The sequence below is a fragment of the Hippoglossus stenolepis genome, chromosome 16 (assembly GCF_022539355.2).
Source record: "Hippoglossus stenolepis isolate QCI-W04-F060 chromosome 16, HSTE1.2, whole genome shotgun sequence".
Lineage (NCBI taxonomy): Eukaryota > Metazoa > Chordata > Actinopteri > Pleuronectiformes > Pleuronectidae > Hippoglossus > Hippoglossus stenolepis.
The window spans coordinates 13,728,801-13,741,061 of record NC_061498.1 but is presented as its reverse complement, the minus strand read 5'-3'; the positions used below and the strand labels follow the sequence as shown (position 1 = coordinate 13,741,061).

At 40.2% G+C, this 12,261-nt stretch overlaps 2 protein-coding genes across 4 annotated transcripts; both read left to right on the top strand.

Annotated features, from left to right (window-relative positions):
- Nucleotides 1-647: 647 nt before the first annotated feature.
- retreg3 (reticulophagy regulator family member 3) lies at nucleotides 648-8,627 on the top strand. Of its 2 annotated transcripts, none has more exons than XM_035180912.2 (10): nucleotides 648-748; nucleotides 985-1,249; nucleotides 3,156-3,262; nucleotides 3,832-3,862; nucleotides 3,961-4,087; nucleotides 4,220-4,304; nucleotides 4,875-5,012; nucleotides 5,229-5,308; nucleotides 6,128-6,260; nucleotides 6,349-8,627. In XM_035180912.2, exons 2-10 carry the CDS (start codon nucleotides 1,002-1,004, stop codon nucleotides 6,888-6,890), a joined length of 1,491 nt encoding a protein of 496 aa, XP_035036803.1. In that variant the 5' UTR covers nucleotides 648-748; nucleotides 985-1,001; the 3' UTR covers nucleotides 6,891-8,627. The 2 variants fall into 2 exon arrangements, with proteins under 2 accessions (XP_035036803.1, XP_035036802.1); XM_035180911.2 differs by having other exon boundaries at nucleotides 3,943-4,087.
- Nucleotides 8,628-9,244: 617 nt separating this feature from the next.
- On the top strand, nucleotides 9,245-12,175 carry LOC118123253 (PSMC3 interacting protein). Of its 2 annotated transcripts, none has more exons than XM_035180558.2 (8): nucleotides 9,245-9,378; nucleotides 10,200-10,300; nucleotides 10,392-10,481; nucleotides 10,602-10,713; nucleotides 10,954-11,099; nucleotides 11,202-11,255; nucleotides 11,579-11,638; nucleotides 11,769-12,175. In XM_035180558.2, the coding sequence occupies exons 1-8, from the start codon at nucleotides 9,360-9,362 to the stop codon at nucleotides 11,823-11,825; spliced, it is 639 nt and encodes a 212-aa protein (XP_035036449.1). In that variant the 5' UTR covers nucleotides 9,245-9,359; the 3' UTR covers nucleotides 11,826-12,175. The 2 variants fall into 2 exon arrangements, with proteins under 2 accessions (XP_035036449.1, XP_035036450.2); XM_035180559.2 differs by having other exon boundaries at nucleotides 9,349-9,378; nucleotides 10,200-10,292.
- Nucleotides 12,176-12,261: the final 86 nt, after the last annotated feature.

The following is a 12,261-nucleotide window of genomic DNA, read 5'->3' as shown; positions in this document are numbered from 1 at the left end:
TATACATTTCTGTCTGTGAAACTCATCGGCTAATGTGCAATCAATTTCACTGTACAGATGTTCATATGGTACATATTCTGTTTACAATTGTATATATTAGTTTTTATTTAATATATAAGTATATTAAAGTATTGCATGCTCCTTATTATTACTTTACAGATGTCTGCCCTCTTTCTGCTGTACTTTGCAAATTTCCCCACTGTGGGACGAATAAAGGATTATCTTATCTTATCTTATCTTATCTTATTATATACTCACTTATATTTTTAGTAAATTTATAGCTGAACCAGTCAACATGTTAAAGAATTTCTAGTAAAAGGTAATGGGATTAGTCCCTGACAAATAAACAATAAATTAACACGTTTTAAGTGTATTTGTAATCAGGGCTTTGTTGTATTCTGTCGAGTCTACTCCTCAGATTTTATTTGTGTTTGACATTTCAATGTTTATGGCTTATTGTTTTTTGTTATTTTCACTTTACCAAACACCTTAAAAGCCATAAAAAAAAAACAAGTAAATAGAAACACGAACGTTTCAACCCGAGCGTTGATTCGATTGTTTGTCCACGAGGCGCTTCTAAGTAAACAAAACTCAAATATTCCTATCGCACCTGAACGCCGCATGACACGGTGGGGGGGGGGGCTAGTGCGGATTCTGATTGGACCGCTGCGCTTTGAGAAAAACAGGTTGCGCCATATTGTCCTGTTTCCGAGGAGAGCGCTTCATTTCTGCAAAAAATGACTAAATAGTAAGTGCCAGTCTTTTTTAAACCCATTCCCGCAGTAGCCGCGGTAGCTTGTGTGTTTGTAACACAGTCTGGTGTTCCGCTATAGTCGCTAACTCGCTGGGTCAACTGGCCCTGCTAGCTGCTAGCCTAAATCCGTTAGCAGATATCTGTTAGCCGGTGTGTTGAGCCGTGCTGCCGCTCTCTACCTGTTTCCTGTCAAGTCCTCATCGCTCACTTTAACGTCCATACGTCTACAGGCTTTACTGGTTTTAAGATGGCTCACACTGGGACACTGGGAGGCGCATCCATGGAGGACAGCTCCGACACGCAGGGGTCTAGTGTCTGCATGCGAAGTCGCCCATGCTCCAGCGAGAGAGACGGTCAGGTACGGGCTGTCAAAGCCGCCCTTCAGTCCCGGCTGGGGCCCTACGAGCCCGTCCTGACCTACCTGCAGTCCGTCCTGGTGTGGGAGAGACCTCTCCAGTGTGTGCTTCTCTACACCGCGGTCAACATTGTGTTCTGGTGAGTTTGTGTGTTTTTGATGGCCGACTTGTTCAGATTTGTGTTACAGTAACACGCGTTCACACGGCACAGACTAAAAGCCAACGTGACTGAGAGCAGCTGGTGCTTTGACACAATGCAAACGCTTCACCTGTCAGTTGAAGACTAGACAGATGGCTGGCTGGTGGCTCTATTCTTCGCTGAACTGGCTCCTTGATAATTCAGCAGCGAGGTGTCTGTTTAATGCACTGTACCTGTCTCACTGCTCAGGCTCGTGTCTGTGAGAGATTCACAAGTCCATGTGTGGTCACTGCAGAAGTAAGGGTGTCTACTTGTTAGTGGCTTTGATACTGTACATATCGGTGAATAGCAGGATAGCTATACATATACTAGTATGTTTCATGTTGTGTATTTATCAAATGACTGAAAATAGAGCACTATTGCAGGTATAATATATTATAATTATGTAAGTAAAAGTACATTACAACTATTGGCATCAAAATATAATTTAAATATCAATAGTGTGAGAAGTCATCGTGCAAAATGGGTCTATTCAGAGTGTTGTATTACACTATAAGTATATTATTACTGATATTACATTTTAACAACCGTTAGGTAGTTTTTAGTTTATTCTCTGTATTTTATTTTATAATCTGATCATATGTTTATAGATATAAATGAGTAGCTTTGGCAATAAAATGAATATAGTTAAGTTTAAAGTACAAAATGTTCCTCTGAAATTACTTTTGCTGTTACTATTGAGTATTTTTTATAAAGAATTATATTATTAAATATATCTTTGAAATATTTTGGTAAATATTCACTCAGCTATAACCTAATTTCAGCTTTAAACAAGTACAGAAGAAATCAAGAATGAATGAGTAAGACTGGGTCAATTCTTTGGTAAATTAGGGGATTTTTAAATATTTTTGAATGACAAGAATCACTGACCTGGCACCCAAATGAGGGAAAGAAGGACTGTCTGGCCTGCTGCTGGTGTTCAGGCATTCTGCTTTGAATCAATTAGACCACTGGGCATTTCAAACCGTGCAAACTGTCTCCCATTTACTTGTACTTCTGAACACATTAAGTAGTGAAGGCCAGTTCCTGCCCAAAGAAATCAATTAATGTACTATAATGATGCGTCATCACTCCATCACTTGGAGATGGGGCGGCAGTATAGAAAACCTCTCAGACAGTAGGTCATTGATGATGTCCAGTTGAACAAGCAGGAGTGACAAATGGGCCCAATACAATTAAATCCAACGCTTCCACACCACAAACTGCTTCTTCAGAAGGAGCTGTAGAGATACAGTATCAGTTGACAGTCTGTTCTATTGTTTTTGTACTTTAGTTCAAGTGTACACACACCCCCTTGTATTGACTAGTTCCACAGTGACCTAATTAACTGTAGCTACTAATTGCACTGCTACCCCCAAATACTTATACACACCATTGTGCCAACAAATTCTTTGTTAGGTTAATCTCTAACTGCTGATTCCTATAACATTGTTGTGGTCAACAAATGTTGAAGTCTTGTGATCAGAAACTGGAGCAACAATTACGGAATTGTGTTGAGGTCCAAGGCAGTGAAATGAAGTTGCCTGAACAACTCCTGTGTTATATTTGAATCTAGATGTACAGACTGCAGCTTTTATATAACAACAGTGTCATTACTTTTTAAGAGGAAATGTTGTATTCTCATCCTATTTAATTACCAAATTTTAAAGAGCTCTAGCACACATCGGAAAAAGGTTGGATAGGTTCCTTTTTTTCAGTTCTGACTATGGGAAAGAATAGATTATCACTTGAGGGGTTTATAGTTTTATCAATGGACCACTAGGTTGTTGAATTATATAACTTTGTTTACTCCTGGGGTATCATTAATGGGATGTACTGTCTATTCATGTGTTCTGTTGCCCTTCAGGTTCTTCGCCTTGACCTCACTGCGCCTCCTGTTCCTGCTGGCTTCTGGTCTGGCTGTGGTTGTCAGTGTTGATACCTGGAGAAACAAGATCTGGCCAGAAATCAGAGGTGCGTGCTAGGGAGTCTGACACGTTCTTGTATTTCATTTAATTTTACCCTTGGACTGCCCCATTTTTCTTTTTTGAATTGTATCCTAGATTATTCCCCATTTTTTACGTCATTGCCTCAAATGTACTTCTGTTATCAGAATAGTTATACAGTCCTGCGCCATGGACTTTACAAGTGGTTTGTATTACACAAGGAGCAGTTAATATGTTTTTGAACTTGTACTGAGTGAACAAAGTCCTGCGAATACTGTAGATGAGAGAGAACAGAAGCTTAAATGAACATAATACGTCCAAGCCAATGGGAACCGCCATAGCTCACCTGGTTGAGCACATACTACAAACAAGGCTGAGTCTTTACTGTAGCAGCACAGATTCAAATCCAGATGCTATGATACATGTCATCCCCTCCCTTTCACTTCCTGTGTCTCTACTATATGTATCTAATGAAGCAGAAATGTCAAAAAATATAAATATAAAAACATGTTTAAGCTACATTTTCTATACTGCACACGTTTGTTACAGGGTACGTACTGTTTCTCAAAGTGATGAATGTTTTTTCTCTCTCAACAGTCCAAAACGTGGATGAGTCCGAAAATGAGAGGTTTGTTACTTTAGGCACAGTTTATCACCTTCTGTAATCCTTAAAGCATTAATGATGCAATAAGACGACCACTAAAATAGTTTTGTTAATTTGTCCAGCTGGGGTCTGGTGCAGCCTGGCATCATCAGTGTGCCTGAATTGTGCCACCATATTGCTGAGGCCTGGGTCAGCGGAACGGTTCTCCAGTCTAATGTGGTTCAGTACAAACGACACAACCCTGGCAAGGTAAGGGCCACACAAGGTATCCAGACAACCTCATTCCATATATATGAAATGTAAGAAATGAATACATGCGCCATAGCCAACATGTATTATAGTTGCTGACCTCATTCCCTGTGTGTTTTGTTGCTCTGTCAGTTTTGCATCCTGACCTGTGGAGTGTTCACCTGTCTGGCTATGGTTGGCCGCTACATTCCTGGCTTGGTGCTTTCCTACTCTGCCTGTGAGTGCCAGGAGTTTAATCTGCCCTAAATAAAGACCCAGGCCCCTTCACAAGACCACAATGACAGGGAAACTAAGCCTGACTGTTTCTATTAAAAATACATGGGTGGTGAAACAAGATCTGTGGTGCCTCAGTACCAGGGCCTAGTCCATGAGGTGATTAAAGCCAGGATGAGACACATGGGGCAGGAGTGAAGGAGGGAATGAGCCAGACAGAAAGCTAAGGAGGTCAAGCTGAAAGCAGGCTAATCTCCTAACCTCCAACCAGTGTAGGCTGCAGAGTTTGGGAGTAGAGACCTGCCAAGGCCCTCTGCTGTGACGTCTGAAACAATCCACAGCAGCTTGTAGTCAACATGTTAACTCCCTGCTACTCCCTCTGTTTCACTCTGTCTATCTCTACTGAAGCTGACACAGCCATGTGAGTGTCTATCTACTCTGAGCAGAGTACCTGGAACTGGAACTGTTAAAAACAGAAGAAACCACAATTTCTTCTTATCGCATACACAACACAACACAACAGAATTACCTCTTTCTCCTTGATGACTAATATATGTTTGCCTTTATCCTTTAGTGTTAGCTACTCTCCTGGCCCCTCTGGCAGCCTATCACAAGGTTTTTCAGCATGTGTGGGTGAAGCTGGAGCCAGTCCTGCAGCGGCTGGATTTCAGCGCCACTGGATACATGATGTCAAAGCCTATTGATAATCAGTGTAAGTAGTGCATCAAATTTTATTACGTGGGTCAGCAAGTTGAACTTTTAGTTAGGTAAACTTTCTGCATGCTTAACTGACAATGCAAATTTAAGTAAAAAGCTACCATAGACACCATAAACAAATAAATGTGTTGTTACATCACACAAGTTAAATGATATATAAGATACAAATACTTAACTCTTGATATATTTAAAGTTGAACATTTTTCTGCAGTTCTGCGGAGGCCGATCCGTGGTGCCGGTTCCGGTGAAGCCAGCGACAGTGAAGAGGAGTTGGCTGCTTTCTGCCCAACAGTAAGTCTCTCAATGTTTCAACTAGAATGTCACTCATTAAGGCACATACCTCCGCCAAGGCCCAACACTCCCCCTATGAAACCACACTTCAATTCACTAGATCCAGATTTTTATTTGTATCTGCACCAAATTGAACACACTCATAAATATCAGTTTGTCGTTGATTTTGTTTTCCTGTGGAATTTAAAACATGTCTGAAAGGTTCACTTGACATTGTGCTCTCACATATAGTTGTTATGGCAATGTACTGAACTTTTGGCCCCTATGATCTTACTTTCACTTTCACTAACTTATGCACAGTTCACCACAATATGTGTAGAGACATGTCTTATCTTGTTTCATCGTTTACGCCTTTGTTCTGTTTATATAGTGTCAACGTGCGTTCTCCATTGTCAATTCAATGAGACAATGAAAACAGTTGGAAACTTAAGACAGCTGAAATAATGCAGACTCTTGCTGTGGGAAAGTGTGAGATATGAAATTAAACATGGACTACACTGCTACGGCTTTGTATTCCGTCAGGGTTATTTACATTAGCTCATCTAAGCTGCTTCCTGTTGAGGTTTGGAACTTCACATGATGTGCTGTGTCTGTCATGTTTATTTTTGCCTTGTGTGTGGGTGATGGAGCCTGCAAAGAGTGTTCGAGCAAACGGAGAGAAAATAATGATGGTGGCGCACAGAAAGTTTCCAAATCTTCTCTTAACAGAGCCAAAAAAGTCAAGTAAAAGTTTTTGTTAAGATTGTGACTAACATCAAAAAGAAAATGTAGCACACAACTTAAAAATATTCAACATTTAAAATCAGTTTTCTCTTATAGTTTGATGATGCGGTTGTTGCAAAGGAGCTTGCGCTGACAGACTCTGAGCACTCTGACGCTGAGCAGTCCTACACCGACAATGGAACATTTAACCTATCACGTGGTCAGACCCCACTCACAGAGGGCTCTGAGGGTAAGTGTGCAAGTACGGTAGATTTTCTTTTCATTGTTTTCTGGTTTGTTCTTGCCTTTGACCTTGTCCCTTTCTGTATTTTGTTCAGACTTTGACAGACACAGTGATGCTGAGGAATCCTTTGCTGCAGACCTCCAGGACTTCCCCTCCATAAACCCCGATGCCACTCTGATGGATGACGACGACGACACAAGCATCGGGTTACCTAGCCTGGCTCTATCCGGGCTAGCTAGCCATCGGGCTTCAGTGCTGGATGCTCATCTGGACTCGGACCAGGAGGATCTGGATGAAGAGCTTTCTCTCAGCGGCCTGCCACCTGCCTCTGATTTCACTGGAGACTTGGCAGGAATCATCGCCAGCAACATGATCCAGGCGGCGTTGGCCGGGGCATTGCAGCCCCGGCCTCCTGCTGCTCACCGCAGAGAAGGCCCTCCCAAGGCCAGAGCCCACCGGAGCTACCGCAAGCAGTCCAGCTCCGAGCTGGACACAGACATGGATGGAGAGGACTTTGAAATGCTGGATCAGTCTGAACTGAACCAGATGGATCCCACTGGTGGAGGAGGGGGTAGTAGACGGGGAGAGAGCCAGGGGTCTAACTTCTTATCTAGCCTGCTGGGTAAACCACAGTAGTTGGTGTGTGTGTGTGTGTGTGTGTGTGTGTGTGTGTGTGTGTGTGTGTGTGTGTGTGTGTGTGTGTGTGTGTGTGTGTGTGTGTGTGTGTGTGTGTGTGTGTGTGTGTGTGTGTGTGTGTGTGTGTGTGTGTGTGTGTGTGTGTGTGTGTGTGTGTGTGTGTGGATGAGCTGTGAATGTGATGATAGATTCCAGCAGACCTGCTTCTGATTGGCATCAGTTTATCACTGTGAAGTATTTTATTTTTTCAAACTTTCTCCTCTACCTTTAAACCCTGATCATCCAGAAAAAACTACTTATACTTTGTAGGCTGAGCAATAGGAAATGCAGCTACAAAAAAACACATAGACAATAAATAAACCAGCATTAATGAGCCTTGTTGCAGTTAAGAGGGTTTTTATTATCGACATTAAATGAAGAACAACATTTCCCATTAATCTTTTCTACAGGGAGGTCTAGACATACAGGGCTATTTAACATGGGACCAAACATGACATTCCTGTTGGTTGAGCTGAGCCATGTTGATTAAACGCCAACGTGAAACAGCATTTCCATGTTTTGCCTTTAAGTGAGTGAAATATTTGAGATGGATAAATCAGTCCCTGCTTTTCCATGACATTTAGTCAAAAAAACAGTTTATATCTCTGTAGATGTTCATTCTCTGTCCATTCAACTGACATGAGGCTATGATCTGTTAGAAGTTATTTGATGTTACAGGTAAACAGAAGAATTTCTTTTATTTTCCAAACACTTGTGGATTTGAACAGAGATTCTCCTCTATTAAGAAGATGAATAATATTCGGATCAAAGTTTCAGTTACTTTTCTGTGTGGTTTTCTGCTGAAGACATTCATATATTATCAGTTGCTTATTTTATTATTTTAAAAGTCACATTCGTCTTAAGATCTCTGACCCAGTGGAGCATTTGAAGTTATGTTTTTTGTGCCCCAGGGTGAGATGAATATCTTTTTATCTGAATAAGTTCATTTCCCTGCCCTTTAATACAGCTCAGTAAAACATTGTATTCATTTTTAATATCTTGAAACGAGCCCTCAGCTTGGTTTCTTTTTCAGAAGAGATATTTAAACACATTTCTTTGTTTTTATCATCTTAGATTTTCTTGTAGTCGACAGTCATGCTGAACATTTTAAAGAGAAAAGTCTAATATTCTTCTATCGATGGATATTTTACTATTTTAATGAGGAAACATGTTTACATTAAAATGGACTATAGAAAGTTGTCCTCGTATCCTTTTTCTGAGTATTATTGGCTTTGTGGGATGACCAGCCAGATCTCTACTCGATGGACAAACCATATCTGTGTCATAATTTTACAGTGGACACGGCACGTCAAACACACACAAGCTACCGTTAAGATTTAATATTTAAAAGCGTGTAAGAATGCTGGGAGACACATTGCTCGCTTTCATTGTGTTATTTAGAGAAGACAAGCTGTAGTTGCGAGAGCTGGATCCACACTCATGGAAGTGATGTAGAAAAGTGCACTGATAGGACATCGCTGGGATTTTGATGCTAAATAAAAACGAGGAGAAGTTCATATCAGTTTGTTTGACCACCTCAGTTACAGAGAAAGTTGCTGCTCTCTTTATAGTCACCTCCTCAATGAGTTACCTGTTGTCAGTTTGATAATGTCATGTGCATAGTAGTTGTATTTTCTCTGTATCTGGTTTTGATATGTTTTGATGTGCAAATCATGTTGAATAAAATGTTTGCAATTACGTCTGGTCTCTGGTGCAATGTGACAACAATCTCTAGGTTATTCCAAAGTGTCCGATTAATGACTGAACTCGGCAAAGTCTTCACAGTAAAGTCTCAAACTTTAGAACACTGACAAAATCACCCACAACACATTTGAATACTTGAGAGTATCGGTTAGGGTCTGTCTGGGGTGAATCACAGCTGTGGTTTAAGTCTGCTGAACAAATTGAATGTTCTAACACACACATTGGCCCAGATCCATTTATTTAAAATAAAATATGTCTAAATAAGTCTTTTTTTTTCCTATGGTCAAATATATATACACTTATGAGGATTATTTTTGTTTGTATTTTATTTACTATATAGAATATGCATTAATATAATATAATATATAACTATTTTTTTTAAGCTTAACGAGCTGTAATGACTTGATCTGAGACAATCCAAAGATTACAGAGCTCTCACTCTGCTCTTTTTCCGAAATATCGTAAACCTCGCGAAAAAAGTATTGAAGTAGTCAAATTAAAAAATAAAGCAAATAAACAATTAAAATCATGATTTATCAAGATTACACTTGATGTACATTAAAAAAATAAAACAATCCATGTTTTCTAAAACTAAATCCACGGCTGACTTGTCCCATCAGGGTGATTTCGACCTGAGTGACGCATCCTACGACAAAAGCGATCTTTTCCGTGACGCACATTTCGCGGGAGACTCGGTTGTGGAAGCTGAAAGCGGACGAGGTGAACATGAGTAAAAAAGAAAACGGTGAGTGAGGAGTTGTCGTTTTATCAGAGTGTGATGTCAGGTGACTCGGACTCACCCGCACCGAGCGAACCACATGTCAGCTGATGCGTTGGAAAGCTTAGCCCACAAGCTAACAGCTAACGTTAGCTGCGTAGCCTGTAGCCTGGTAGCAAGACAAGCTAACTGGCCTCAGAGCTCTCGAACGTTCCCGTGACGATACGCCCACTTTTCACGGCACATCTCTCCTGACTATAACAACAACCTGCTATTGGTTCCATTGGATCGAAGAGAACTTTATATAAAGTCTAATAAGCTTTTCTTTCACCTGCTGTAAATCTCCAGGGATGTGTCTGTGTACCGTGTTTTCAATGCTGCGAGATCAGTGAGCAACAAACTGATCCTGAAGCAGATGGGTGGCTGCATTTTGGCCAATGTTTCCCACAATGCAACAGTCACAAGGGGTCACTATTGTCAAAGCAATGTGAAACTTTGTATCTGTGTATTTTACAAACAAGCACTGAAGTGTGTTTATGGTAGAATACATAACATTTGTAAAGTTTACTATGACATTATTTGGTTTATGTTTTCAGAGTAGTTAGTAACTTCTTTGAAACATCAATTATTAAGATTCTTGCATTATTGTTTTTACTTTTTATTCTATCATGCATCACATTAATGTGTGTAAATACATTTGAACATGTTTTTTATTTCTGTAAACATGTTTTTATTCGTATCTATATTGTATGTAAAGCCCTTTGATCTGCATTTCTTTTATGAAAGGTGCTATACAAATAAAGTTTATTATTATTATATGATCACATCGTCTTGCTTGTCATCCACAGGTGCACCAGTAATACTCGCCTATTTGAATGAGAAGAACCGGCCATACAGCGCCCAGGATGTCTTCTGTAATTTACAAAAGCAGCACGGGCTGGGTAAAACTGTGAGTTCTGTGTGTGTGTGTGTGTGTGTGTGTGTGTGTGTGTGTGTGTGTGAAAAATGACCAAATGATTGTGTATTTCTGATTTCACCAGGCAGTGGTCAAAGCCATGGAGCTACTGGCTCTAGAGGGCAAGATAAAGGAGAAAACGTATGGCAAGCAAAAGATTTATTTTGCGGACCAGGTGAGTGTGTTCATCTGTGTTGCTTTGGACATGTGGTGCTCAACGTAACATGCACAAACGTTTTTTTTATAGCGATTCACGTGTGTTTTGGCTGAAACTGTCTGCCGTCCCTCTCTACAGGCTCAGTTCGCAGATGTGAGTGACACAGACCTGAAGGGGATGGACAGTCAGATCTCGGAGCTCGGTGCAGAGGCTCAGTCCCTCACGCAGAGCTGCAAACAGTTAGATGCAGGTGGAGTACACTCTGCTAGTTGGTGTCTCAAGATGGAGCGTGGTGCTTGATTTCTTAGAGTCATCTCAGTACCATAATATTAGCATTTTGTACTGTTTTAGGCTACAGGATGTTGCAGTTTGATACACAAGTACAGTCAATGTTTTGCAGAAGTCCGAGTGTAAGGAAGAATGTTTTTGTCGTGCTTTATCTCTTTGAACGGGGATGTTGTGTAACCTTGGGTGAAATCTGTGATAACAGAGCTAAAGGAGCTCAACAGCTCCCTGACAGCAGAGGAAATGATGTCAGAGATCCAAGAGCTGAAAGCAGAGTGTTCTGGGTACAGAGCGCGCCTGGAGAAGATAAAGGCCGCCACAAATCACGTCACGCCTGAAGAGAAGGAGAAGGTGCCGAGTGCATTTTCTATTTCCAGCACACTATCTCAGGAAGCTATTCCTCTATTTTTTAAAATTGACTTTACGATAACCTCGTAATATTTTAATTCACAGGTTTACAAAGAAAGGACAGTTTACGTGAAAGAGTGGAAAAAGAGGAAGAGATTGGTAATGTAACAAACATTTTCTGACTAAACCATTAACCAAGAAAAAATAGCATATTAATGGCAAAAAGTTAGTAGCTGCCCTAAATGTACATTTTGAGTATGTTTTTTTTTAATTGGTGACACATATGTTCTACAACTGTAGCTCTTGTACTGCCACATTTTAAGTATTCAACTTTATAAATCTTCAATAAAAATGTAGCATTTTGTTACTAGTATTACAAGCAGTAAATGAAAAGGTAAATTAGAAGGGAGCTTTTTAGATCTGAAAACATCTGTTGTCTTTGTCACCACTTAAGTTTTGAACTCTGTGTGCTTCTCTTTTAGGCTTCCGACATGATAGATTCGATCCTGGAGGGATATCCTAAGAGCAAGAAGGAGTTCCTAGTGAGTGAAAGCAGCTCATCAAATCCATTTTCCAAATCTCCGTTTCTTACGTTTGTGACAACCCTAGATGTTTGGTTTCTGTGGCAGCATTTCTTCTTCACTAATGAATAACCTGGTGCTGCTCTTACAGGATGAAGTCGGAGTCGAGACGGACGAGGACTGCAAGGTGGTTGTTCCAAGTACTTGAGAGAAGCTTGTTCTGCTACTTCATCGTAAGCCTTTAGATTACACATCAGAACAAACTGAGCCACGGCACATTTTATTTAAAGCTTTTCTTTTGAACAAATAATACAGGTTATATAAAAGGCAACTGGAACAACAGCTTTTTATAGAATATTTATACACTATGTATTGTCATTAGACAGCACTCAGGGATGCCCTACAAGTCTAGAATGAAAATGGCAATTACTTCATTATTGCTCTAAGAGGTTTATATTCTTTGTTCTTATGTTTGTTGTTGTTTTTGCCATGTGTTTTGAAAACTGTTAAAAGAAAAACCCATATTTTATTAAAACATGGACAGTTATTCACATTCTATTTTTCCCTTTGGGCTGTTTTTCATTCAGTGTTGGGGCACACATGGTAAAGTTATTTAATTTTCACAACATGAACATTTGAAGCTG

Bases quoted from the DNA above. Each gene is read 5' to 3' on its own strand.
- LOC118123253 (XM_035180558.2), top strand. The intron at 10,482-10,601 runs GTGAGTGTGTTC...CCCTCTCTACAG, and splicing joins AGATTTATTTTGCGGACCAG to GCTCAGTTCGCAGATGTGAG. The intron at 11,256-11,578 runs GTAATGTAACAA...CTTCTCTTTTAG, and splicing joins GGAAAAAGAGGAAGAGATTG to GCTTCCGACATGATAGATTC.
- retreg3 (XM_035180911.2), top strand. From the start codon at position 1,002: ATGGCTCACACTGGGACACTGGGAGGCGCATCCATGGAGGACAGCTCC. The intron at 3,863-3,942 runs GTTTGTTACTTT...CCACTAAAATAG, and splicing joins GATGAGTCCGAAAATGAGAG to TTTTGTTAATTTGTCCAGCT. The intron at 5,309-6,127 runs GTAAGTCTCTCA...TTTCTCTTATAG, and splicing joins TGGCTGCTTTCTGCCCAACA to TTTGATGATGCGGTTGTTGC.